The following is a 27928-nucleotide window of genomic DNA, read 5'->3' on the forward strand; positions in this document are numbered from 1 at the left end:
TTGGCTCCTTGGAAATTGCCTCAGTATGACAAAATAGTCATAATGCTCCTATCTACTATACATTTCTGCCCTTTTTCTTACCAACCAATCCTGTAGAAACATACCATTATTAGATTTTCAATGTTTTTTTCTTTTCACTTTTTATTTGTATGTATTTAAATCAAATTATAGTATGGTTTCTTATAACATACAAATTCCTAAAGTTAAGTTATATTATGTAAGGTATCTTATATCCATAGAGAAACTTACAACTCTTAGGCCACCTTTTGGATACCATCAAGATTTAGATTTAGATTTAGTTGATATTTTTAACTGGATCAGTTCCTTATATTTCCAAATCAGCTACAACAGTACCGATTTTCAAATCTTTTCTGCAAGACATTATTTGGAAATGGCAACTTCCATCACCATCGCCACTCCTCGATGTTACTCCGGCAGCAGCGAGACATCTCTCTCTCTCTCTCTCTCTCTCTCTCTCTCTCTCTCTCTCTCTCGGGACGTGATCATGAAGATGTGTTTTGTATCCAAAACTCGAATCCAAATCAAAATGCAAATGCAGGAGGTATCCAAACGGCCCTTAAGGTTTAGAATGCTTCCTTTTGTCTTTATAAAATATTTAATATACCGACATCAATTGAGTTCATTATTATAACTATTTTGGTTGGTAATGGCAGTCCAATTTCCTAGTTAAAGATAGTATTGATGTGAAAAATAATGGGGTTGTAAAACATCTAGTGGCTTTCAGTGAGGCCTTAATTCCCCATTAGCAAATAAGATTAAATTAAAATATTATTATCTCTATGGGAGGACTAATTTTGGGTAACATCTGAAAATGATTGGATTATAATCTTACAAGCAAATAGTTTGAATTAAATATGATTATTGCAAATAGTGTTTGAAATGACAGTCATCGGTTTCCAAAGAAACCTTAAAGTGAATAAGATAAAATTAAAATAAGCTTGTTGGCAAGCAAAGGAGGCATCCAAAAATGCTCTTAATGTCTTCTTAACTTTGATTAGTCTTCTGACTTCTAATTAGGCCGTACTGGTTTGATTTTTTAATCAAGCCCCACCTTGATTGTCTTATTGTCAACGTTTTCTCTTCGATGGGTCCCTCCGCATGCCATTATGCGGTAGCTGGTGCGCCACTAATTACTAATTACTGTTATGGCTACCATTATTCTTATTGTTATTTTGGATCCATGTATGAAAATGATGTTTCAACTGAATTAGAGTTATCATTCATGCATTATTTTATTACCCCCCCAATCCTACCATGCGCACCCGCAATTGTGATCTGCCTCAATTGCTTTTTTTTGCTCATGGCCCCACCGATGACGAGGTGCAGCTTTTCATCTCTCGGCGTCTGCCCATTTCAGTTTAGCCATTCCCATGATCTTATGATCGTGATATACTGATATGGCTTATATATGGAATCCTTATACACAGCTATATATTTGATTGATTAATCCCAAAATTGGCCGATACTTTTTGAGGAATGATAGACTGAAGATCGCCCTTGCAAAAAACCAATTACAAGGGCAACCCTACTGGTCTATCTCAAGAGGGTTACTTCAATTTTACGAGTCAATTCCATTTAGGTAATTTTCTGTGCTGTAGTAAATGTACCTCCTTGAGATCGACCAATGGGAGCGCCCTTGTAACTGGTTTTTGCAAGGGCGCCCTTCCGTCCATCATTCCTATTACTTTTAATACATAAACTGATATTTAAAACTGTGGCTAGGGGTCTACATAAACCCAGTTGGTCCAATTGGTTTCCTTCGGATCCTCGAGGCTCCTCAACCTTCGGTCCTTCCCTCTCTCCTTCAACATGAGCCGGCCGATCTATTCATTTTATATTCAAAACTCAATTCCAAATCCAAATACAAAATATGAGGTATCCAAACGGGCCATTGGGGTTATACAAATTACAAAAAATGGCTGGAACATGTAATATATTTGTAAGTATTCGCTGGTTTCACTAGGTAGTAACATACATATAGGCTCTGATCCGAATAGGACCTGGGTTCCGATCCCGCTAACCATGGCCATAATGCAATTATATATTTGACCAGGGTGGAGAGTCAATCGGACGGATGTGGGGAATAAGACAAAGTGTGGGCCCACGGGATGATAGCGGGTAGTAAATCTGTGGGCGTCTAGAATTTCGGTACGAGAGATGGGCCCCATTGTTTTGAGGTCTCTCTTGAGCTTTCCAACATACTAACGAAAATATCGGCGTTATTCTCTAATGTGACCCGAAATTGTCTCAATTGATTTGACTGAAAAACGCGAAAGGATTTTCCGTTATCAATCCGACATGAAGCACTCCGATTTGACCCCCCACCTGATATGCTCTCCATTTTTCTATTAAATTGAAGTGTGGGCCATATTCCACGTGGCACAACAGCACGTCAATGATGATTCGCGTGATTTCAAACGTCATTCTGTCCCTCCGTCTCATTGAATGCGGATCTCGCTGAATTAAATGTTGGGGATGATATGGGAATGACTATTTATTTTTCGAGGACAGAAATAACCCTATTATTGTTTTTTATAGACTAAAATAACCCTTGCATTTGGGAGTATTCCCGTAAAAAATGTTCTTAATGAAGGGAACAGGGTGGTCTGGTTTCAAATGGAAACGTCATCGTACGAAACCCTCAGTTAGATCTTGTTATGATACCCATAATTATCTTTTTTATTATTTGGCTACTGATATTGGCAGTACCATGTTTTAATCTAGGAACGAACACATCTTGTCTTTTCTTTTTGATCACCTCTAGGGAACTTTTAGAAATTGTAATAACCTTTTGACGGCTGGGTTAAATAATAAGAGACAAGATTAGTTCATCTCATTATCAAAGCATGGTAGTGTGAGTAACAATAGCATTTTTTCATATAGAGTTTAATGCAATTGTTATTCGCGCACTACAATGTTTTGATAATAAGCCGAGCCATCTTGTCCTTTCTTTATTTTTTATCGGCTGCCGAAAAGAAATTGTGGTAGCGTATGAGAACTTGTTTAATCATTAGAGACAAGGTGAGATGAGCTCGTCTTATTATCAGAACAGAGTGCCAATATAAGTACCCATTTTTTATATAATTAATAGACTATTTTACCCTAATTTAGTGAAGAATAATCTTATCAACCATAGACAAAATGCATGAGACACTTTTAAAAATTTTAATATATACTGAAGAAAACAGTGGGGCCCACATTGTTTGGGTGATCCAAACCTTTCATTTGTTGGGCCCTGATGTAGAGAGGATGTGCACAAAAAATCTTCTCCATAAGATGTTCCTAACCCTAGGATCCATGGGTGGTCTATATCGGTTGCCGTCCATTTTAAACCTCCACAAATGGAAGGGTTAGGATCGGAGAAGGGTTAGAATGGGAGAAGGTTTTTTTAGCACACCCTATCTTCAACGGGGACCCAACAAATGAATGGTTTGGATCACCCAAAAAAAACTTTGTGGCCCCATTGTTTTTGCACGTGTCGTCACCTGAATTATTTAAAATCCTCGATCCCAACGCTTCTTAAAAGCCGTGCTGTATGTACGGTTTATATTTGGAACAGGATGGCGTGAGAGAATACTGTGGTCGGCCTTTTAAAGTCGACCGGTATTCCAAAATAATTACGGAAAACCCAGTGACATTTATGGGCAGGCACGTTAATTGTTAAATTACGTAGTTAACCCTAATTATTGAACAATATTACTGGCTCATACAGTTATGTAAAAAATGACTAAAACGTGTAATATCACAGTTCAACAGCAGTTTATCATTTGGGGCCCACACGTCGATGATCCAAACCGTTCATCGATTATGGAAGGCTATGATTAAAAATCCAAGAATGATTAGAAGTAGATCGTCAGTCGGTGGGCCCGCTAGTTTTGTCATCAGGTGCACTTTCCAATTAAAAAAACAAAAGAATGGCAGTCCCGTAATTTTGTGATCAAAGAGTATGCAAACCGTATGTAGGCATGGATGGAAGGCTATGTGGACATGTATGTGATTTTGCATGTGCATGAAAAATGTATGAGATTTTGGGCAAGGACTATAAATCCCTTTCGGCTCGCGTTCCCACGTCTGATAAAGCCCTCATTTAGGGTTTGGGTTTTTATCTTTCTGCTGATTTGAGCTTCCGAGGCATTAAAGCTAGGGTTTGTGAAAAGCTCTGGTTTTCGAGCCCCGTGCTTTTGAAGGAAAGCTGTTTTTTTGCCCTGCTTTTTCTCTGCTATCTGCAGAGATCAGTGTTGCTATTCAAGTAATTAGTTTAAAAGGGGGAGATTAGATGTCGGTATTTTTAATGCTCGATATAGAGAAAGTTCCCGAGCCCTAGATCTGAAAAATGATGATGCTGTTGGGAGAAATTAGGGTTTAGAGTTTCCGATCTCGTGAGTGTTGAAAAAAATTAGGGTAGAGGTTTGAATTTCTATTTTGATGGAAGATGTTTAGGATCATGATGTTCTGCCTAGTCTTTGTATAATAGAGTAGGCGATTTAAGAAAAAGCGAGTTTTCAATTTCATGATGAGAATTTCAGGCTTTTGTGGAGGAATTTCTGAGATTATGATGTCCTTGGTGGTTGAAGAAAATCAAGAAATTAGTGTATTCAGCATCCATTTTGAACTTAGATCTGAAAACTCATGATTCTCTGTGAAGAGAGAATTAATGTTTGGACGAGAGCTTTTTGGGCTGTTCCGAGTTTTGTGATTTGATGTTACGAAAACATTAGAAGTTAGGGCTTCCGTCTCGATCTCCTCGTAAACTTATAATTAAGAGATTAGATTTCGGACTATTAAGACTTTATGGTAGATTAGTCATATCTAACGATTAGATCTTCCATGTTGCGAAAGCCGAGGGATTTTGGGGTTGTCTCTTTATTAGTCTTTTTTTCGTGTTGGATTTGTGAAAGGCTAGTGATAATAATGATATGGCGTGTAGTAGGGATTTGTTCTCTTCCAGACTTGGATAGGCAATTACTCCAATGACTTTTCTTGAATACCAAAACATATGTATACTCGTTGCTTATTTTCTAGACTTCTCATTTCCACAATGGTACCACACGCACCTAAGACAACTACTCTAATCACTGGGTGGGATATTGTTAACTACCTCACGGGCTACCTACACCATGCGATCCCATTTCTCTCAATGCCACCCATGGTTTCCATCATTTTGATTCCTAAAGCTTCCCCAAACAATAGAACCAAGATTGAGATTCCGTTTAAGATTAGAATAGGTATAGGAAGGGAATGTGATGTCAATTTCGATAATTAGTTTTGGCAATCCAAGAGCACCCTCGGAATCGGGAATAAGAATAGACATCACATTCCATTTCTATTCATATTCTCTTGTAAATAGAACCGCTATTCTTGTTCTCTTGTAAACAGAATCTCTATTCCAATTCTGATGTTTGGTAGGCATTCGTTAGAATTAGGTGTGGATGGGTTGAGAACAACTAGCTCTCTCTTTCTCTCTTTATGAAACAGGCAGCTGGTTGTCTATGTTTTCATCCCTCTCATCGCCATCTTCAACGCCTCTTTATCATCTCTTGCCAGACTTCTCCTAACCCAAAAACCTGGACACTACAAAATAATTTCTCAGAAACCCCCTTATGTTTGATATCTATCCCTTCAATTTCCACATCACAGCGCACTTCTTTTTTCGCATTATATCCATAATCCAAATCTTCTTTTACTTCAAAGTCCCCAAATTTCCAAGGAAAGGAGCAGTCACTTCGGAGTCTCTGACCAAAACTCGACGTAATTCATACACCTCAGCTTGATACCTTCAAAACGTGGGATATAATAGGACACTCCGATAGACGGTCCGAATTAAAATGGATCATGATCATGACGTGGAAAGTAGGATCCGAAGAACAAACCGACTCCGATCCGACCGATAAGGAATTTGAATGGATCGTGACTGTGACATAGGTGGATCCGTTGACACCCCTAGTTGGGGGGTGGGGGGATGGATGGGGACGACCGGGGGCGGGGCGTAGTTAAGCTGGGGTGACTGCTTGATCATTTCTACTAACTTAAAGCCCTCATACCTTATATTATTTCCATGATGAATCCTTTGTGTACCTTGGTGTTCCTAACCGTCACCTTCGACCTTAAGGTTAAAGACAAAGCCTTAACCAGCTAAGCTAAAAGGCTTGACCCCAAAGGGAAGGTTTGTAGTAAATGCTCGTGCCCTTGTGCGGGATCGAATACGACATCCACAAGTTTCCCCCAATGGTTTGATACAGGGAAGGTGTGCTAGAAATTGTTGACTATGATGGTGGATATGACAATATTTATTCAACAAAAAAGAGTTGATGTGCTTTAGTCAGAAAGATTCTAAAGATTGAGATAGGTTTCATTGATTTTACATGGGTTCTTGTATCAAATCTATAAAATCCATGATCCTTCATTTCTAACTATAATGATTTACTATTATTACCACATTACAGTACCCTATATACTACTTTTCCCCTCAAACTAAAACTACAATTACAATTTACAAGCAAGTGGAAGTCTAGGAAGAAAAAAAAAGACATCAAAGAGAATTATTACTCAAAATTACGATTTGTAAGGATAGGCACATGGCTGGCCGGTAGCCCGGTATAGCATAAAAAGATTAAAGAGAACAATAATCAAGCAATCCGGACTTAGGTGCATGCATTGAGAATGTTGAAAAATTCAGACCCGAACCGAGAAACTATCTTGGGTAGGGTTATGTTTAGGAATGTTGGGTATTTAAAAAAGAAAAATAACCCAACCCGCCCCGACTGGAGTTGCAACCAAAGTTTTCCCTCATTACCCTTAAAAGAGTTACTTTCTATAGAGAGAGAGAGGTCCCGAATCAAGATCTCCCCAAAATTCTATGTTTTAATTCGACCAAGTCCCCCATTCCAACTAAGTAGTTTGATCAAAACAAAGGAATTAGCAGGAACTGAATAAAAAGTCAAATTCTAATTCTGGGATACAAACACGCCTCGTGCCGTAAGTTTTGGAGGTTCATCATTTGAAGGGAGGGCTTTGCCCAAAGAACTTAAGGGGAGCGACATCTTATTAGGGGGTGCAACTTGGGCCAGGTTGGATCAGGCTGAGGCCAACCCTAACCCTAACCCGAGATAGCATTCCCTCAACCCTAACCCAACCCAACTCAAGGCTCTGGTTGAGGATGGTCAACCCTAACGCAACCCATCTATCCCAAAGTGGAGCTGGGTTGGGTTCAGATTCACCTAAGGCCAAACAGAAAATACCATAACCCAAAGCCAATCAAGATAAAATTTGGATAACGGAGGTGAGGTCGGGTCGGGTTGCCAAAGGCCTCAACCCTAACCCAACCTGAAATTAAATCGGGATGGCTCCAATGCCAACCGAACCCGAGTCAAAAAAAGGGGTTGAACCCGACCCAACTTCCACCCCTGATATTACTTATGGTCGAATGACGAACGACTTTTTGTAATGAGGACCCCCGGCGCATGTTATCCCAGTCCCATGTTAAAAGAGGCAAACATCTGTTATCCTACGCACTACTCAGTTTGGCATGGAGGGGGTGGAGAAGGAATCCATCAACGCGGCTTCGGAAGAGATCTCTCGTCAGTTCAAAACCCTAATTGATGCAGATGACGTGGAATCCCTCAAACAATTACAACATCTCATGTGCGTTCCCATCATTTAATTTCATTCTGCTTTGCTTTTGATGATTGTGAGTAAAGATTCCGATTCTAGTGTCTGGAATTAATCGAAAGTTTGTAATATTTTGTTGAGATTTATGTTGAAATTGGATACATTTGGTGTATTTTTTTATTGTAATGGTAGAATTGCTGAAACTAAAGTTAGGGCTAGATTCTACGTGGGTAGAAATACTGGAACCGAAGTTAGGGTTTATTCGTCTTGCTTTTCATGATTTTGAGCTAGGGTTTTGATTGCAGGAACCAGAAAAAATCGGCATTCGTGACCTTTTTGTTGATTTTTCCAATGAAACTGTTTTTTGGTTCTGCTTCCTTCGTGATTTTGAGCTAGGGTTTTGGTTCAAGGGATCAGAAGAGAAGTCGTGGTATGTTTTTATGTAGATTTTGTTGTTGGGAAATGGCTATTCGGCGGATGAGGATGTTTATATGGGTTTAGAAATATCTGAACTGAAATTTGGATTTGCATTCGTAGAACTGGAAGAAAGTTGAACAATCATATTTTTTTTTAATTATTTTTTCTGTTGGAATTGAATCAATTTGATTACCACAATCATTATTAGGGTTTGATTGCTTGGACTGGAGAGAGATTGTAAATTTATGATGTTTTTATATTGATTATGTTGTTTGATGTAACTGTATTGCTTTCTCAGCATATTTCACGTGTGGATCTTCTTACTGGAATGGTAGATGCCAGAACTAGAATTTGCATGAACTAGAAAGATCAGAAATCCCTGATAATCTTCTGTTATTTTATGATGCCAGGATGCTTCATTAGACCAACTTTCATGTCGGTTTTTGTCTTGTAAAAGCCCAAATTGGAATTCTCTCTTCTTTTTTTTTTTGAAAAGCGACAATTCATTAATATTCAAAAAAGTTGTGCGGGGACAAGATGTCCCACATCACACACATAAAGATGGTCCTGCAGGACCTATTACATTGGAGTATTGATGGATGACACGACCGGCATAGACTACCTAAGCACTCCTTCTTTTGCTGTCCGCCGCCTCATTTGCTGACCTTCTTCGATGTTCAACGTTGGGTTTCAGAAATTTCAATAAATCCAATATGTCCACAATTTCACCTTGAATCTTCCAAGGGCCCTTAGACTTGTTTGAAGCCCGAGCTATTGCATTAGCTGAGTCCCCTTCCACAATTAGCGTCCTTATATCGTGCTCATAAGCCCAGCGAAGACCAAAAGCATGGCTTTAACTTCAGCTTCATTCGCATCACATTCTCCTGCCGGCCTCAAAAAGGACATTAATATTAATTCCTTGTCATCCCTAATCAGTCCACCAATCCCAGCATTTCCTGGATTGCCTACCGAGCTTCCATCAAAATTCAATTTAACCCACCCCCAGAGGCAGAGGCTTCCACTTAGGCTGAGGTTTACTCTTGATGATTCTTTCCCATAAAATTTGCCCACCAATTGCGCAGAATATCCCCTAAACCGTAAGGGATTTTCTTTTTTGCTTTTGCCCAGGAAATAATTTCCACTCTTATATCCAATGCCACCCGACTTGCACTCTAACTCTTCTCCTCGAAGATGCAAAAAAAAAAATGCGTGTATTGTGTTCTTTCCATGTGTTCCAGAGGATGGCATATGGGATGGTCTTCCATAGCAACCTACCTGTATTTCCAAACGGACCCTAGCTCCAATTTAATAAGACTCTGCTGATAGATCTTGGAAAAACCCATAATATTCCAAGCACCCGCACCGCCTTTGTCCATAATTAAAAGGCGAAAGGGCAGTGCGACATCATATTATCCAAGGTCTCTTCCGAATTCATACACAAGACACATCTACTAGCTAAATTGGGCTTTCTTTTTTTTTCCAGTCGGTCACAAGGTATTAATTTTCCTATGAACAACTGTCCACATGAAAGCCACCACTCTTGGCGGTGCCATGGATTTCCAAACTCTACTTCTTCTTGAAGCCCAGCCTTTATTAATTGAAGCAAAAAAAGACTTCGCTGAGAATATATTGGAATTCTATTTTAAACAGCGAAAATGAAATTCCATGAAATTTATAATCATTCTCTACTGATTTGTTGTTGGATTTTTTATGGTATTGGTAGAATTATCATACCTGAAGCTAGGGTTTGCTTGCAGGAATTAAAAAATTTATGGTGATTTTGTGTTGTGTTGTTTTGATGCTGCTGGGATGCTTTCTCAGCAGAAGTTTCATGAGGAGTTTTGGCAAGCTGTAGAATAATGCATGGGCTTATTCACCTGTGGAGAAGGCTGGAATAGAGAATGAACCCTCTCTTTTTTTTCTATGACCTGCACTTGAGATGAGTGACTTGTCCAAAGAGCTGAAAATTTTGAAACTCTGTTATTGTTTTCTGTTGATTTTGTCCATGGACTTGAGTTCTTTGGAGCTATGTTAGGTGGGCCTCTTATTGGATCATTGACTAACCACAAATTTAAAGTAGGTATTAATCACAGCAGCCAAAGTGTGGAAGGTTTCATTGTAGTCTTGTATTAATATTCTTATATATGTGGAGTGGTTTCTTTGCTCAGCTTTGTTATGTTTATTCCACTTTAAAAGCAGGAAATTGAAAAAACTGAAATTTATTATGATTGGTGCTTTTTTTTTATGCTCTTAGCAGAAAACAGCTGGGACTAAACCCGAGGAATATTTTTTATGCTCTCTGCGCATACATTTTTAGGAAACTGTTGTAACCTTTTGAACCCCTGGTGCTTGATCAATAGTATGTAGAATAAGAGCTTGATCAATAGGGTCTAAAAAAAGAGTTAAGAGTCCTAGAACCATTCAAAAAAAAAAGAGGGGAGTCCTAGAACTTCCACGTACATTTTCATTATCAAATGCTTATGTAGAATTTGTCTCATCCGTGTTGATAAACATTTCGGGTGCGTTTGGATTGCCGGAATCAGAAATCGGTATCGGTGTCTGATACCGGTTAGGGCGATTCCAGGCTTCCAGCATTTGGTTTAGTATTCCAAATGGAATGGGAAACCATTATTGATTCCAAGCGGAAAAAACGTGGGAAAATTCGGGCCCTTTTTGTTACCCGCCCCAGGAGGTGGTATTCTGATTCAGGGAATCAAGAGATAAAAACGGTGTCAAATCTCCTCCCGATTTTAGCTTCCGATATTAAGTTTTTCTCTCAAACTTTCCTCTCTCTTCTCTCAACAGCCTTCTCTTCTCTGTTGTCCATCTCTCCTCCAAATCAAGAGCAAATTTCAAGGTATTCATCCCTCTCTCTGTTCTCGTTCTCTTCTCGTTCTCTGGCTGAAAAAAGAGCTCTCTCGCTCTCTCCCCCATAGCTTTTCTGCTTTCTCAAAGAGAGGCCCTTTCCAGAATACCATTTTTTACTTTTTGGTTTTACAACTTATCTCCAAAACCAGAAATGAGAGACCCATTTAAAAAAAAAAATCCGATCTCTTATAATTTCAAGGTATTCATCTCTCTCTCTCTCTCTCTCTCTCTCTGCTTGAAGTTTTCAACTTGTCTTTTGTTTCTCTTGGATGACTTTCTTTTATGATTTGAAAAATAAAATTTGGGGATTTTTTGGTTATCCCTTCCGAATGTGATTTGAAGATTGAATCCTTGTTCTTTGTTTAGGACAATCTAATCCATTTGTATGGTGCATGTGGGCTCACTGATCATGCTTACAAGATGATGCTCACAAGCTGTTTGAGAGAATGACACCAAGAGAACTTGTGACTTGGAACTCTAGTATTAATGGAATTGTTACAGGCCAAATAAGGCTTGACCCTCTTTAGGCAGATGAGTCTGGAGGGTGTTGAACCAGATGACTTCACGATGATTAGCATGGTCTCACTAAGTTATCATATTGATGAATCTGGAAAAAACAACAAGTCTTATTCAGTGGGACAATATGTAAGATTTATTGAAAAATTGAATCCATTCCCTTTGGTCTGATGCGTACCAAACACTAGAATTGGAATCACGATTGATTCCCTGGACAAATTCCAGTGCTTACACAAACAGTAGAATTGGAATCATTTTCCATTTACGAGGGGAATTGTAATTGGATTGGAATGTGATACCGATAGTGATTCGTGATTCCGGCAATCCAAACACACCCTTCCTTTTTACTTGAATGAATTGATTTCCCAGCTAGTCGTATAACTTCTATGTACAATTTCGTTATCAATGCTTATTTAGAATTTCTCTCATCTATGTTAATAAACAGTTCCTTTTTACTCTAATGAACTAATTTCTCTTTCACTACCTGTTATCAGACTGGGGAGGCTGCAGGACAGCAATGCAGTCTTGTCACATTTTAACGACTATTCCGAGCAATGTTATGCAGAGGTTTCCAGCGATTTCTCGAGAAATACACGCCTCTTGAAGTCTATGAAAACAGACCTGGATTACATATTTCAGAAGCTGAGGTATGACATTCCATATCTGGATTTCTTTCTAATTATTTTTTAATAGGCATTCTTCCTTATTATAAATTGTCATGTTGTTTCAGCATGATGACATGTGTATTGAGCATGACAATCAGCGAGACCCAAACCTTCTAAACATATTTCTATATAGGTTTACGTATTACATATTATTATATTTTCTACATCATTTTGATTGTATTCATTTTAATTCCATGATATGTGTCTGAGCTTGTAGGCATATCATTTCTTAGGTTGTCATGATGGATATTTCCTGTCTATATCCCCATTTACATTAAGCCTACAGTAGCCACAAGCAAGGTTTTAAATTTCGGTTTCGGCTATAATTTCGGGATTCACCAAAACTGAAATTTCAGCCGAAATCCCGAAATTTCGGTAGAAGCTATCGAAACTAAGGATTTTTTTCCCGAAATTTCGGTTGAAATTCCGTAAAGCATTAAATAATAATAATATTATATTGAAATTTCCAAAATTTCGAAATTTCGGTCGTTTTTATGGAATTTCGGTTTTGGAATGTTTCGGTTTCAGTGTTGACCGAAATCCAAAATTTCGGTCGATATTTAAAACCTTGGTCACAACTCACAAGAGCCCATTCATCAGTTGCACACTATTTAACTCTGCAATTTATCAGAAGGGAGCATTATCTTTTAAGGCTATATCTCTTAATTAGATTACTATTGTTGTGATGTGAGAATCTATAAGATGATATCCTTGATTTTCTGCCCTTTCTTTTCTCTAAAACTCATTGATGAGTTCAGCATTCTTGAGACCCCATCCTGTAAAACTCAATCAAGCACTCATAGGCCTGGACTTGTTGCTTCTCATCATACAATAGTAAGACAGTGATGGACTTATGGTACAGGATTGTTCTTTCCTCCCAACTTGGAGAAATGATCAAATCCTTCGTTACTTTCTAGTCTTCATCGGAAACACTAAAACTTGACCTCACTATTTGATGACTTGGAAAATTGTAGCCATTCGTACTTCTTAGACGTGTTTTCTCTTTTAATCCATGACCTGAATCCAAATCATTCAAAACTAAATGGTGTTCTAAAGCTTCTGATGTAAATAATTGTTTCCTCGATCGATTTTTTTTCTTGGTTTATAAGGAGTTACCTCTCAATTCAACCTTTTTTTAATGGCTTCGACCCCAGACTTGTTGATTTGATAATTTTTTGAATTTGTAATGCTAAAGAACTTTGAAAGAAAAGTCACAATATTTTTTCTTTTAATTAATATTTTAACTTGTACACATGTTTCTCCATAAAGTAATTCATCCAGATTCATGTCTATTTTTTGCCATGCAGTTAAATATGGTCATGTGTCTCTGCTTCTTTCTTTTTCCGTCTGTGGGATTGTTATTTTGTTTTTAAGCTTTCCTGGTATTTACATAATTTGTGTTCTATTTTTTTTTATCTGAGTTCCAGAAGCATGAAGGCAAAGATCTTAGCAACATATCCAGATGCATTTCCAGACGATTCAGCATCAAAGATACTCGACCAAAGACCAGACCTTGAAAGGCCTCAATAACGCTCGCCACGTTCTGTCCGAGATAAGCAGAATCATGCTCTACGGACCTAGACTCGGGTGAATTTCTATATTGAAGTTCTTCCAAGTCCCAAGAGCTTGATTTTGCTCAGGAGCTCTTTATTTGATGAAACTTAAACGGCAGACGGGCTTAGAGTTTGGTTGTGTGGCACTGATCGGTGATGTTCTTAAATTAAGAAAGACTCGTTAGAATGAATTTTTCAGGTAAAGAATCGGGGGGTCAAATTATTATCAAGGTTTTAAATTCTAAGGTTGTTTTATATTAGTCAAACTGAAGTTTTAATGCATAAATGTAATGGCAATCTATCGGTGTCCAACATTCAAATTTACTACTCTTAAGCGAATTGATGGCTTCAGTGTATTAAAGAAATTTGAAAAACTTCAGTTGATTGGAAGGAGATTTTCTTACACCAAGATCTGCACTGTTCATGTGATGGACTTCGATGGAAATTAGCAGTGACCCTGGCATTATTCTTCCTCACCCACACGAGGCCTGCATGTGGGTTGCACGATTGCTATGAGCCTGAGAAGTGGCTAAAAATCAGGAAGAAGTCAATCTGATTTTTGAGTATGATTTTTTTGTTTCTTGATTTTTTGCTTCATCGCGCAATTTATTTTTATTTTTTCTGTATTTTTTAGTCGCTCCTCAGTCTCCTCATGAATGCCCTTTCAAGTATCTCCTCCTCCCAGCCTCCTTATTCCTCCCTCAGCACTTGGTAAAAGAAAAGGTTAAAATTCAACAAGCAGAAGTCCTATAGGATCATTTCATAAATTTACAATCATGAGTAACCCTAAATTGCTCTTTCCCTTATGTTTTTGGTCGGTTGTCTCCCACCATATATGGCATGTGAATGTTGATGCAGCACAGAGAGGAAGAGAGAAGCAATCGCAATAGGTCGAATATGATCACTCAAATCCATTTGAATTGATATTCTTAGATCTCTGTGTCACTCTGTCGATAGCCTCTCATAAATCTTACCCCAGAAAATAAGCATTCACACATTCTGGGCAATTTTGCAGAAAGGCATTTCGAGGCTCACTTTTGCAGGAGAAAACAATTTTCTTTTTATGGATCTTTACTCCAAAAATTAAGTCGCTCAAGATTGTGGAAAGCAAAGGCCCGTGCCCAAAAGAACAAGAAGAGCACTCATTGGATATAGCCAATAAGAATAATTTCCATCAAGCTCAACAAAAACACTAGGTCTAGATCTCAAAGTATTTCCTGCTCGTATTGCTCTTGTTGAGAAAGACCCCCATAGGTATCCACATACTTTGAGGTTTCTAGACCTATTCAAGATCATTTACTCTCCATTATAATGTAGCTCTCCATCGCTGTGGCATCCTCATTGTCCTAGACCATTCAGCAAATGACCATTTGGCTTAGCAATCGGGTCCATTAAGACCCACCCCCAAGCCAAAATTCAATCAAGCTTGTGAAATGTGTTTGTTTTCGACGTAAGAGAGGAGAGGGTTTCTGAGATTTACGTGGTTACAATCAAAAGCATCTGCAAAGTTAAGCATTCAGTTTCCAACAGGTTACGGAAAGGAAGAATGGTTCACAAGCTCGAGATCTGCTATTGTTGTGGTTGGAGAGCCACACTCAACTTCTTTTCCTTCATTATTTATATAAAAGGAGGATTATTTTGAGAAGGCTACTGATATTGGCACTACCATTTTTTTTAATAATTGCACTAACTCAGCTTGTTTTTTATTATTTAAACAGCTGTTATTACAGTTCCTAAAAAAGCTCTGAGAAGCCAATTAAAAAGGAAGAGACGAGCTGAGTTAGTGCAATTATCAAAACATGGTAATGACAACATCAGTATCCTTTTGAGAAATGGGCTTTACCTCTCTTGCTCTGATGGATGCGCAGGCAGCTCTCTGTTTTAAGAGTAAAATTGTCAATTTAAATATAATAACAAAAACAATTGAATAACTTGATTTTAGGGATGATTTGAAAATTATGTCTTAAATAGATGGCATTGCTTTCATAGGACCCCAGATTGTTTATACAGGATGCAGAGGCTGTACTGAATCCATGGACTTCACAACAGGTTGAGCACATGGCTTAGGAAACAACCAGATTTTGCACAGAACTTCAACTACTAATCTTAATGAGATTTCATTTCTTTGACAAGAGAATAAGAACTGGACCTGTTGGCCGGTTTAGCATTTCAAACTTACAACAGACCCAGGTCTCAACTGATAGGCCAGATGCAAAAGCTTGGACAGTCTCCAGTTCATCCCTGAATAACAAAAAATAAGCAGAAAGTTCTTTAAGCAACAAAATAGGCTATCCGTGAAATGTAGCTTTCTGCCAAAGAACTAAATGAAAGAAATAATAGATTTTCAACTCAGTGATTCTTTTTAGCACAGATCAATACATGTAAATAATCTAGCAATGCAGGAGGTACCTTCCACCAGGATGACCCACGTAAACCAATATACTGATAAGTCCCCCAGATCCCAGTATTCTGCTTGCGGCCTGCAATGCTGGTAATGTAGTTTTTGATGTTGTAATTATCGACTTGTCACCTCCTGGAAGGTAACCCAAGTTGAATGCAACAAGCCTGAAATAGTCAAGTCAAGCCCCACGGTTGTACGCAGCATGCCAGTTGAAAAAAAATCATTTATAACTAGTTTGTTTATCTCTTGTTTACAGAAGATAACTGCATCTTCTTTTGCTATTCCATAAAAAAAAAAGAAACTCAACTCAACTCAACAAAGCCTTTTTCCCAAACTAGAAGGGAAAAAAAAAAACACTGCGTCTTCTTTTGCAGAACAATTGTCATTTCAGAACCATTAATTTCATTGTTAGCAAAGTCATTTTCAGCAGGAAAACTTATTATATACAAACAATTGGAAGAGTGCAGATTTAAAAGTGTCTCAGCAAGAGCCATGGAGAAAAGCAATTGGAAGAGAATACCTAACAGAGGTACCTTCTGGAACAACATCCTCCATTCTGCTATGACAGAGAGGGAAGAGCTTAACCAGTTTCCTCTGCATCAAAAGCCCAAACAACAGTTCAAGGACCAACCATATTATTCTGACCCAAAAATGGAATAGAGAATAAGAACTATTAAAACTTCTGAGAGTATTAGAAAGAGGGTGACAGGATATCACACAGCACAGGCAATGAGAATATTGAGATAGCTGGGCCTATTTTTATCAAACAAGAATGCACACAACTTCTCTCTATGTTCCTTTACTCAAATAGCATGAATTAAAATGTAATCAAAGTAGATTTGATACCTCGTTTGGATTGGCTATTACATCAAGTAATGAAGAAGTATTTTCTAATGCAGAATTCTGAATATCCATCCCATAAACACAACCATTGCCTGACTCATCAGCCACCATCTTGAGCAGTGCCAATGTATCTTGACCATTGCCGCAAGTAGCATCAACCACTGCATCTCCTTTACAGAGAAGATTTCTCCAGACTCTAGTAAGCCATGGAAAACAGAGAAAATGAATATATCAGCAGGCTACGGCTTCTAACCTTTTTGTTTTTTGAATGGCAGTTTCTAAGCTAATATATTCCACTTTTTCAACAAAATTGCCACGCTGACAAGCATATCAGAGGGCGTGGCTATTCTAGCGAAAACTCAATATATTGCACATCTTTACTCTCTTTTTTGCAGTAATTATACAATGTTTAAGTTTCAGTGTAATCTGCTTATATAGATGCATTGTTCTCTGTGTACAAATCTCTTGGGGGAAGCACTGTCCAAACTCATGGCCCTAGCCTTGGGCAAGTGATTGTGTCTACTGATATGGTAAGCCAACATGAATCCGCTTCATTGCCGCCAACGCCACTGTGATCCGATGATCATAGACACTTGCCCAAGGAAGATCAGAAAGGCACTCTTGTCATTTACTGAAAGAGGAAAATTTCCCTAATAGTGTAAAAAGTAAAAACTATTAGCTCAATTGGAAGGTGGCCCATGTAGCAACCTCGAGACCACTGGTTTGATCCTTGCATAGCAAGCTTATAGCTTACCTACAAGCAATACATGGGCTTGCGCATGCATTCCCAGTGTTTTCAATGAGTGTGGTGGATCAATAAATTTCATGGAATATTTTTTTACCTAATGTAAGAGAAGGTTAGAGAGGGCCGGTGAGAGAGAGATTTGAGAGGGTCGCGAGTGAGGAGAGCATGTGATGGGGTTGGTAAACAGAAAAGTTATCCATGTTTAAAATAGGATTTTTATTTTCCGTGTTTTCCAATCAACCCCAGGCTCTCCTCACTCGCAACCCCCTAAAATCTCTCTTTCTATCACACCTCTCTACCCTTCTCTTACATTAGGTAAACAAATATTTCATGAAATTTTTTTCCATAGTTGCCAAACATTCCCTAACATGATTTTTTATGTTGCATGAAAGCTGTGATTTTTAAAATAAACTTCAAAGCAAATTTAACACATCAAGCACGGAATGAAAGAGTCTCTAAAATCATATAAATCAAATGTAGACATGAACAGAGAACAGTCACTGAGGATGGCATTCCAAGAACCTTCATGATAACGAAAAACAATCCGATAGCTAAATGATTAAAAAAAATTAAGATATCAGTCATTTGTACCCACAAGTGAGCCACCTCTGTTGCCTTTCTCTTGCCGAAAATAAACCCCATCAAAGCATCCTCAACCCCTGAATTATAGAATTATTACCATTGCTTAAACTCTGAAATATGGGTTTCATATTCTAACAAGCTTTATCTCTAATGACAATCTCACAGAAAGAATAGTAACAAGTTTTATATCTGGAATCACAACTTCTACCTACCAACAAAAGGAAAATGCTGATTCTAATTAAATAACTGTTCAACATATTACTTACAAACAGAAAATAAATATTTCCGCTTATCAGAAGATGATTTTAAGGATCTCTGTAGTTGTGTTAAGCTTTAGACCTATCTGGCTATCTCCGTAGTTACTAAGCAGTTTAAGTTGCAGTGTGTTTGGGTGGGTGAAATTTGGGGCTTTTTAATAAATACAAGACGGATCTGAAAAATGTCTTCAATCTCTATAAGTTTCACAATACAAAAATAATGAAAGAGAGAGAGAAAGGTAGTGAACTGAATCAAAACCTTAACAAGCACAAGAGAAGCCTAAGAAAAAAAAAACAAAAAAACAATTCAATGCTCGTATGCCTCACAAGAACAAAACAGTAAACAAAAAAAATCCAACCTAAAAAGGGGGCCGTATCTTGATGTAATCTGGGTGAGAGAATATCAAAATTATCTACGGGCGGTTGAATTTCATCAATCGTTGTAGACATCGACGAGGGGAAATTTCTAGGGTTTCTTTGCAGGGTTGTAAGAAAAGAGCAACATTTTCTAAAAGGGAACGCGTTTGGAGGGGAAGGTAGGGTTTGTTTAACTAGAAAAGAAGGGAACAATAATCTGAGAGACAACATCTCCAGTCCCCCTTCTTCCCAAACACAACGCTCGTTTGTTGGGCCACAACTTAGATAGGTTGCACCCCAAAACTCATTTTCATGATGATCCTAACCCTCTTGCACATTATGGAGCCTCTGCCTCTGCCTCTGCCTCTGCCTCTGCCTCTATATATATCAGCGGTTAGGATCATCTTACAGAGATGATTTAACGGGGGTACAGCCTCTTTTATGTTGTGGCCCAAGAAATGAGCAGCTTGGATCATCCTATGAAGTGGACCCCACTACTTTTTGAAAAATACTGGAGTCCTCCATGTACACAACACAATGTAAAATCTCCTAAACAAACACCCCAGCCAAGTAATTTACCCTTTTAACCTCGACATTCATCCACGTGCACCGCATGTGACAATAGAACTAGGGGCACATCTCAGAGTGGAATGCACATATCAGCCAGTAAAGTTAAAACATTTCTTTCCACTTAAAACAATCAATTACTCCAAAAGCTTAAGCTATTAAAGCTGGTGTTATTTAATCATTTATACTTTACTGCCTCCAATGTGGCCTCTTTTTTGGATTAGCGAGATTTTTCTTTTAATATCAAGGAGTTGTTAGGTTTTACAAACGATTACTCCAAGAGCTTAAGCACTCTAATACCATGTGAAACAACTTTTTACTTCGAAAGCTTAAGCGGTTAGAGTTGGTGTTACTTAATCATTTATACTTTTAATTGGCCTTAATCTTACTAATGAAATGTTAGTTACGTGAGACCAAGAGCACGTGGGTCCGACTTTTGATGGTAAAAAAGATCAACAGTCCCCACTACACACATGCCTTCACATGGGACCAGATGTTTATTGTTAGGATTAATCCTAGTAGTGGCTGTCCGCTAGAGTGATGTTTGCATGCATGTCCAATATTGTCCTTGTTAGAAGGTTGAGACATGGTACCAAAACTCCTCTAGTTAGGTTGAATCTAAGCACCTATTCTGCTAGTTATAATTCAACCAAACCCCATATTATCGGTTAAAATTGTTTGCTTGTTTATATATTCAACGAGGTCCCCTGAGAGACTTTTTTCTGCCCATTTCTGCTATGAATGAATTCCGATCAAATGCCTGTGAGAGCACACTGATTGGATGATCCCTGGCCCTTGATCCATTGAGAATTGTTTAGGGTTCCGCCAAGGAAAGCTAAGGCCCAATTTGTTTTGTGAGTTCAAAACTACAGAGATGGAGATGAGAAAGAGAGACAGTTGAGTAACCATTTGAAAGTTTAGACAACATTTCTTCTATCATACACACAAAAAAGAGAATATCAGAGTTTCGTTATCCAAACTGCAATTTTTTTCATTAATGTTACAAGATACACAAGAGTTCCACCAAGAGCATTCATTCTCATCCCCTTCAATGGCTGAGGAAAGAAAAGAAAGACAAAACATAGAGCAGGAATTACCCATAGACGGTGTGACGGGGACGAATGTCACCAGTTTGGCTAAAAAAGAAAAGCAAAAAGGCTCTGTTTCTTTCAACGTAAAAATGGATGTAAAATTTGTTTTATGTTCTACAAATTTTACGTCCATTTTTTACGTCTTACGTCGAAAGAAACGTAGCCAAACTTAAATACAATCAATAAGATGATGAAGGTGAAGAACTCAAACAACTTGGGGAGAAGAAGAAACAAAGCTTAACTATCTGAAGACAAGTTGTTCTTATGCTTCCCTGTCCTTTCCTTTAACTTCTCAGCCTTCCCATTCCTATCGCTCTGGCTACTAACAGAACCCTCTTGCGCACTGCACATTTGTGACTTGATATTGAGTCCAAATTTCTTTGAGACACTGCTCCACGTGCTTCTTTCGCGACCCAACTTTTGAATCTCCTGCCTCATGCTAGAGCATTCCTTCTCGAGCTCAGAGACACGCAACCTCATGTTATCCATGCCCGTTTTCAGCACCTGGTTCTCTTTCACGGCCGTGGCCCAACCACCGCCCTCGTTTGAACCTGCAAAGCCACTCCTTAAGGGTCTAGACCCTTCAAGGTTATCGGAGACCAGGAAGCAACCTGCAATTGAAGTTCTCAACTGCAATTGTTCGAAAAAGAGAACCTGGACTACTACTCTGAGCGGAAGCCTATCATTCTGAGCAGCATGGGTACATGCTTCTAAGGACAGCTTCTGGCAGTCCATAAGCCTGCAAAGCTGTTCCTTCTCAGAGTCGGGGAGCCATGGGTGCGCCTGCATATTGACAAGCTCATCAAAGTTTAGTAATATATGAGGAAATGCAGAAGAGATGAAGTCATATGACCAGGCATCAAAAGCTTGAAACACAAAAAAAATGAGTAAGAAATGGTCATATGACCCAGGATAAAAAGCTCGAAACTCAGATATTAATGAAGACCTGAATCAAAATTGCCTGAAAACTCAGTCGGGTATTCAATCAAGTTTCTCGGTCAGAAAAGCTTACAAGATAACCTAATTTTTTTAACTACTTATGCCCTGTTCGTTTGGGATTTATGACAACCGATTGCCACCCTTCAATCCTATTATTGGAAACAAAATTACATTAATTTTGGGTCCAATAATCGGATTGGGGGGGTGACAATAGGTTGCCACAATCTCAAACGAACAGGGCCTTTAATCAGATTTTTCTGGTACCAGATCGAGTGTCTGTAGCTGTTTCCGTGACTCGAACCCGTGACCACCAGGTCACAATGGAGCAACCTTACTGTTGCGCCAAGGCTCGCCCTCTAATGAATAAAATATCCTATAAGATGAGATAAATGGTGCTATATGATTTTTTAAATGAGTTTTAATTTCAAAAATGTGCAATCTAAAACCAGTATTAAAAACCTGTGCCTCAATCTAATGGTGATTTAGAGAAACTGCCAACTAGGTGAGAAAAGCAGTAAGTGAATATCCTTAAACATATGTGCAGGAGAGAGACTTTGGCAAAGAGAGTATGGACTATGGACCACATTAACTCATATGCATGCTTCAAATAATTGACGCGTGAGAGTTTACAATACCTTCAAGTATATGTCAATCGCACGATAAAGCCCGTCATCCAGTGGCCTAGCGTAGTCTGGGACAGCGGCAGCCAGTGACTGAAACTTGGGTAGCTTTAGATTAGCATCTGGTGCGACCTCTGCAAGGTACCCGTCAATAAGCCTGGCTACCATCGTAATTGGTGTCAGAGAAGGCGAACCCATCAATTGCCCGTCATCAACTGAACACGGGGAGGCTCCTCCAGTCGCCTGATCGAAAGCTAAGAAATGCTCAAGAATACTTTGAACACATTCTACATTGTAGAGAGTCTCCGTGGAGTATGAATAGTTAGGCATCAAGAGATCTTCCAAGGTTGCCTGGTCCAGCTGAATTCCTATTCTTCTCTCCAAGTTTGACATACAAGATGGGTTAGCACGTAGGATCATGGCAGTCCGAAGAAGACCAAACAGAAACTTAGTTGACACTACACCCTTTTGCAAAGGCAATAAATTAACGATCTCTTCAAGCAAAAGTTTTTGTTCTTCCTCAGATGGTGCAGCTTTCAGAGCTAAAGGTGGCAGGCGGGTGCTATATTCGCTGACACCGTGACGTTTATTCAGTCCAGGCAAAACTCTTTTTGCGTAGAAAGTAAGGGAACCCGCAATAATCTCTTGTTTAATGCCTCGAGATTCCATAACCGATATCAACCTTTTATAAAGGGGGAGACTCAGAGACGAAACATCTTCGTACCACCAATCCAAACTCGAATTCCTAAGTCTAGCTCCTGTGCTTATACCATTCCACAAAACGCTCCCACCTGGGCTTTGCATAGCCCCATGCTCCATCATCGGCCACCCAAATAGGTTTGGGTCTGTACATGCTTTAACAGCTAGTGACTCTATGCATCTCTTCACGATATGCAGATTTTCAGCATGAGGGAGAACGTTCTCACATGTCTGTAGTGCATTTATTGAATCTTTCCAGTTGTGGAGAACAACTTGGTTGAAGAAAATGTCGGCCTGTGACATCAAATTTCCCTCTCCATATTCTTCGGTCATCTGAAGGTGCTCAGAAGCACAACGTAGGTAAACAACATTTGAGGCAGTGAGTTCTAGTTTCACACCGTAGCAGAACTTTGCCACAAGTTCAAATGCTTTTGCACCACCAGGAATGTCTGAAAGTTGTATGATACAACCCTGTTCTCCATCATCAGATGCCTCGGCAATCAATCTCTCCATAAGCCCACTTCGAGAAAGCAATGGGAACTGCAAGGGAGGATGTAAAAATGTGAGACTAAGATGTATCGGGCATATCAGTTGGAACCTTGAGCAAAATGATAGAAAAACGGCTAGCAACTCCTAAAGTTAGTAATCATATTTTCCTTAACTCCTAAACTTAGTAAATAGTGCTTTATAAATAAATTTAACATACGAACAACAAAAAGCAGGCCACACATAAGTAATAAAGATACTAAAATGCCAAAAAATTGGCTTCATTACAATTTATTGGTCTCTTTGTAAATCAACAGTTCTGATCACTTGTGAAGTCATCAAATATCTTGTTAATCTCCCTGAAGACTTGAAAATCTAGAGTACTACATTATTTTTCCTAAATGGTTTGATGCACAGATCAGTAGATATACATGTATCCAACCAACTAAGCAAAGAAAAGTACCAGCTGGGATATGCTTCAAGGTTAAAAGGCAGTTCCACAAAAACAATAATGCTGGCAAGCAGTTAAAAGCTACTTATTTACTACTATGGCTATTTCAAACTTCAATGAAAAGAACTCACCTTGTGAAGATGAAAGGACATCTCTCCAACTTCAACAACAATATCGCTCGGAAGGCCAGTTGTACAAAACCTGTAAGATGTACAAGCACAAAGATATAAAGCACATGAATAACCACACAACATAGAGATGTAAACAAAGTGATGATCACGAGAAAAGAAACACGCCAATACAGCTGCATGTATGATTGTATGATGACAATTAAAGACATTACTATAAAATACTAACCAATAGAAGTACCAACTATAGAAAGATGTCCATGTAAACAGAGCTGAATTTTAAGTACGTTATTTTCTTTTTCTTTTTTTTGAAAGATAAGTACATGAAAATCATTAGACAAAAAAAACCTCAAGGAAACAAAAATAAGGCCCTACAGCCCCTACTCATTAAAATCATTACTTTAAGACTTATTTCCATCTCTTAGCTATTGTCAGCTCTCTTTGGCAACAGTTTGAGTCTTAACTATTGTCATATGGTTCAGCTAGAAATGAAACTGGTACTATGTTAACTAGTTTAGATAAAGGTTTAGAAACTCAATCAAGTACCTGAAGGACCTGCCAAGTCAAATCAAAACAGATCAAGGCTCAGATTTTGCCAAGTCCCTAGGGCAACTCAGCTTTTATAAACCTATTGAGTCAGGCCTTCATTAAGTTTGGGCGAGTTAAAAAAAATTAACCATGATTTAGGAACTAAAGAGCTCATCCCAATATCAACACACCCCGTTCGAGTATGCATACTTCCATCCATGTTTTCATTGAAAAATCATGGCATGGCCATGGATGCAAGAAAATCATTGTGGTGAAGGGTTTCAGTTACATAAGGAGTCAAGAATCAAAGCATGTATCCAATAACAAGATACAACATGCCAAACCAAGACTTAAGAAGGATGCATTACATCAATCCTAGCATAAATTATAATCAAAGCAGTCCATTGCAGTGTTTCAAAATTTGGACTCAGGAAAGAACTCAACCACAGTAAAAGGAAGTCAAATCAAGCGAGTCAATGATTGATGGGGTCAATTTTTCATTAACTATGGCGAATCAATGGATTTTTTATTGAATTGTTATGGCAAAACTTGGACGAGAACTCCGGTCATGTATAAGGGAGTTCATTCGGGGGAGTCAACAATTGACGAGGGGAGTTTTTAAACAGAGGTCCATTGTATCGTTCTCAGCTATCAATCAAAGAAAAAAATACATTAAATTTGTAATCATTCGGTGCCTATGGAAACTAGTAAATATGATTGTGATTGTGTAACTAAGGAGCTTTTGACACACAAAATTATGGGCACACATCAAAAGCAACAATAACATGGTAGGATGAACAGCAGCAGGAGCAGTCCTCATTTTTCAACGAGGACTTCCTTGTAAGCAGGAGGCATCAGCTAACCTTAATTATGCCCCTAACTGTTTACAGGCTGCAGTTATACTAGTCCCAATTAAATCTACAGACTCGGCCCCTTTCTATTGATCAGACCAATAATCAAAATGCTATCAACATCTCGTCATGGAAGCCTAGATTTGTTTTTGTGTACAAACAAAGACGCTGCAAATCAAATGGACAGGATACAAGCTCCTCCAACAAAATGCACTGCAAAATGAACAATCTCAAGATTCAAAACAATTCCTTGTGGTAAGCTCAACAACAACAACACCTAAAACATGTGTTTCCTTTCCTCAGCAACTTTAGAAACCAAATCTAAACTACTCCTAGTTTTCCCGTCTCAAAGCACTCATAACAGATCAACATTAACATCAATCATATCAAACATTAAACAAATAAACAGAGCAAGAAGAACAATAATCCAGATGTAATGCATATTCAGAACATTCAATCCTATTAAGGGCATTCATACACCAATTCAAAGGATTAAAAAAGCATAAAAGGTTGTAATGCAGAAAGAAGTGGAAATACCAGGCCTGGCCTTGCCGCTGGAAGGCATCGCTTTTCGATCCCAGTTTCATACAAGCCATTTCTGACAAATCCAACAAGAGAAAGAAAACCAAAGGGATAAACAGAACCAGTCCCAGACCAAAATAGTCCCCTAAAGTCCAAGCCCAGAAATAGTCCACAAAGTGCCAAGAAACACTCCCTTCTATCTTAGGACATGCTCAGCCCAAAACCTTAAAAATCATTCCAAATGTGCCCCTAATTTAGGGCATAGTCCACCATTTGCTTCTCCAAAACCCTTCCAGGAAAGCCTTTAATCCATAACACCCAAATTCAATAACACCCAAGTCCAATACCAAATTCAAGACAAACCTATAAATTCCCCCCTTTTAAGTGTCAAAATCCAATTCTAAAACCACCCCAAAAACCTGAAAACCAAATGATTCACCCCAAAACCACCAATCTCAGATTCTTAGGCCAACACCAAACTGAAAAAGACCCCTAAATTCCAGCCCTAAAAACTCAACAAAAGTCAAAAACCGACTTACAAAGCCACCCAAAAACCCCTCCAAAACCACCAAATGCAATTTCACACCTAGAGGTTAGTAACCACCCTGAAACGAACAAAGCCCACTTCTTAAACAACCAATCTCAAACCAAAAACAACTTGAAATACTTAAAAACAACTCAACCTAACAACCCCTTTGGGTCAACCCCAAACTTCTACCCCTAAAACCACCCCAAGATCCCAAACCCACTTCTCAAAACCACCAAACTCAGCCCCAAACAACCCTTAACACTTAAAATTTTAATTTTGGGACAAGCCCAACAAACTTCTTGACTAAAACCAACCCAAGATGCCAACGTCAACACCAAATTAGAAAAAAAATCAAGCCCGTCATTCTCACAAGGAAAAACATGAAAAATAAAACCCTCGGCTAGGTTTTTTTCCTTAACTAGACTACCAAATGCCACCTATAGAAAAGAGAAGAAAAATCAGTGCATGCTCGTTTAGAGGTGGGGTCTGGCCTTCTCGTAGGCTTTAGCGTACTCATTTCCTTCTAGAATTTAGTTCAGAGAAGAACAGTACCACGGACAAATTAATAAATAAACAAATAAGAAGAAAAAATAGGCTAATAATATTGGCACTACTATGATTTGATAATTGACCTAGTTTTTACTAATTAAGTAGCTTCAAAGGTACTTATCACAGTTTCCCAAAAAACTCTCATTTCTTTCTTAATTTGCTTGTGAGAGCCTTTTGAAAATTGTGATAACCTTTGAAGCTACTTAAATAGTAAAAACTAGGTGAGTTGGTGCAGTTATTAAAAAAAGGTAGTGCCAACATCAGTAGCCAAATTTTTTTTTAAAGAATAACGTTTTAGAAACAACTGCTCTTATTTGTCCAGCTATACCATGTGGAGGATACGTAGGAATGAGCAAAAATGAGAAAGACGAGTAGAAGGGACTCGTATCCCTTTGACTACCAATCAGCCGTACACGTGGCATATCTATAGTGATAAGTCAAGTAGGGGTAGGACCCATTATGGGTGGGCCATTTCACAAAACCCACACCGATAACGTCAAGGATCATAGGATTAGGGCCTTGCCCCGTAAACTTTGGGCCCACTAGATAACCTTTTTTATAAGGCCGGCCACATGTACGGTGGAGATTGTGGTTTACAAGTTAATTGGGTTAGATTCAGCGGATTTCATGATTAAAAAAACAGAATAAGGAACGCAAAGAAAAGAAAGCAACAAAAGAAAATATGGAAATAATCAAAGTACTTTGACTAAAAAAAGGAAAGATGATCCTCCACATTTGAAGGGGGGCCAGATATCCATTATGATGATAGATAAAAATAGCTAATTAGAGGAATGCTAAACTGAAGGGCGCCTTGCAAAAATAAGCCACAGGGGTGCCCCATTGGATCCACGTTGTCAAAGTGCAATTATAAAAGCGCTGGAAAATGCAAACGTAAGGAATAAATGAATCACTTTGATGACATCGATCTAATGAAGGTTTCCCTTGGGTGCGCTTCAATTTAGCATTCCCCATAATGAGTTTGCAAATTATAGTTATAAATAGCTTCATATCTAATGAGATTTTATACCATACTAGTAATTAAACGCGATGTTGAGTCACTTGTTAATTTTGGACACCCAATCGATTCCCAAAATCCAAATGCCTGTTTTATTTTGGAATTTGAGAATCAATTTTG

At 38.5% G+C, this 27928-nt stretch overlaps 3 protein-coding genes across 6 annotated transcripts; 1 reads left to right on the top strand and 2 right to left on the bottom strand.

Moving 5' to 3' along the window:
- Positions 1 to 7503: 7503 nt before the first annotated feature.
- LOC143892813 (kxDL motif protein) lies at positions 7504 to 14057 on the top strand. The gene is made up of 3 exons (XM_077397689.1): positions 7504 to 7662; positions 11925 to 12077; positions 13523 to 14057. The coding sequence occupies exons 1-3, from the start codon at positions 7547 to 7549 to the stop codon at positions 13623 to 13625; spliced, it is 372 nt and encodes a 123-aa protein (XP_077253804.1). The 5' UTR covers positions 7504 to 7546; the 3' UTR covers positions 13626 to 14057.
- Positions 14058 to 15556: 1499 nt separating this feature from the next.
- LOC143892812 (S-adenosyl-L-methionine-dependent methyltransferases superfamily protein) lies at positions 15557 to 19203 on the bottom strand. Of its 4 annotated transcripts, none has more exons than XM_077397686.1 (6): positions 18836 to 19203; positions 18233 to 18296; positions 16896 to 17088; positions 16583 to 16643; positions 16058 to 16181; positions 15557 to 15889 (listed from the first exon to the last, which is right to left on the bottom strand). In XM_077397686.1, exons 1-6 carry the CDS (start codon positions 19062 to 19064, stop codon positions 15766 to 15768), a joined length of 795 nt encoding a protein of 264 aa, XP_077253801.1. In that variant the 5' UTR covers positions 19065 to 19203; the 3' UTR covers positions 15557 to 15765. The 4 variants fall into 4 exon arrangements, with proteins under 4 accessions (XP_077253801.1, XP_077253800.1, XP_077253802.1 ...); XM_077397685.1 differs by having other exon boundaries at positions 16058 to 16213; positions 16570 to 16643; positions 18836 to 19201; XM_077397687.1 differs by having other exon boundaries at positions 16058 to 16213; positions 16570 to 16643; positions 18229 to 18296; positions 18836 to 19200.
- Positions 19204 to 20359: 1156 nt separating this feature from the next.
- On the bottom strand, positions 20360 to 26782 carry LOC143892814 (Phototropic-responsive NPH3 family protein). Its single transcript, XM_077397690.1, has 4 exons — positions 25731 to 26782; positions 23818 to 23887; positions 22066 to 23289; positions 20360 to 21274 (listed from the first exon to the last, which is right to left on the bottom strand). The coding sequence occupies exons 1-4, from the start codon at positions 25787 to 25789 to the stop codon at positions 20729 to 20731; spliced, it is 1899 nt and encodes a 632-aa protein (XP_077253805.1). The 5' UTR covers positions 25790 to 26782; the 3' UTR covers positions 20360 to 20728.
- Positions 26783 to 27928: the final 1146 nt, after the last annotated feature.

Source organism: Tasmannia lanceolata, unplaced genomic scaffold, assembly GCF_043159265.1.
Source record: "Tasmannia lanceolata isolate RefF3 unplaced genomic scaffold, GAP_Taslan_0.1 ptg000015l, whole genome shotgun sequence".
Taxonomy (NCBI): Eukaryota; Viridiplantae; Streptophyta; class Magnoliopsida; order Canellales; family Winteraceae; genus Tasmannia; species Tasmannia lanceolata.

What these genes read in the sequence shown, in the direction of transcription:
- LOC143892814 (XM_077397690.1), bottom strand. Translation starts at nt 25,789, where the DNA reads ATGGCTTGTATGAAACTGGGATCGAAAAGCGATGCCTTCCAGCGGCAA. An exon ending in CAGCGGCAAGGCCAGGCCTG is followed by an intron (nt 23,888 to 25,730) that starts GTATTTCCACTT and finishes TACATCTTACAG; the next exon opens with GTTTTGTACAACTGGCCTTC. An exon ending in CGATTGACATATACTTGAAG is followed by an intron (nt 21,275 to 22,065) that starts GTATTGTAAACT and finishes GTCAATATGCAG; the next exon opens with GCGCACCCATGGCTCCCCGA.
- LOC143892812 (XM_077397685.1), bottom strand. Translation starts at nt 19,064, where the DNA reads ATGTTGTCTCTCAGATTATTGTTCCCTTCTTTTCTAGTTAAACAAACC. An exon ending in AGATACGGCCCCCTTTTTAG is followed by an intron (nt 18,297 to 18,835) that starts GTTGGATTTTTT and finishes TCTATAATTCAG; the next exon opens with GGGTTGAGGATGCTTTGATG. An exon ending in CCAGAAGGTACCTCTGTTAG is followed by an intron (nt 16,214 to 16,569) that starts GTATTCTCTTCC and finishes TGACTATTTCAG; the next exon opens with GCTTGTTGCATTCAACTTGG.
- LOC143892813 (XM_077397689.1), top strand. Translation starts at nt 7,547, where the DNA reads ATGGAGGGGGTGGAGAAGGAATCCATCAACGCGGCTTCGGAAGAGATC. An exon ending in AAACAATTACAACATCTCAT is followed by an intron (nt 7,663 to 11,924) that starts GTGCGTTCCCAT and finishes ACCTGTTATCAG; the next exon opens with ACTGGGGAGGCTGCAGGACA. An exon ending in TACATATTTCAGAAGCTGAG is followed by an intron (nt 12,078 to 13,522) that starts GTATGACATTCC and finishes TCTGAGTTCCAG; the next exon opens with AAGCATGAAGGCAAAGATCT.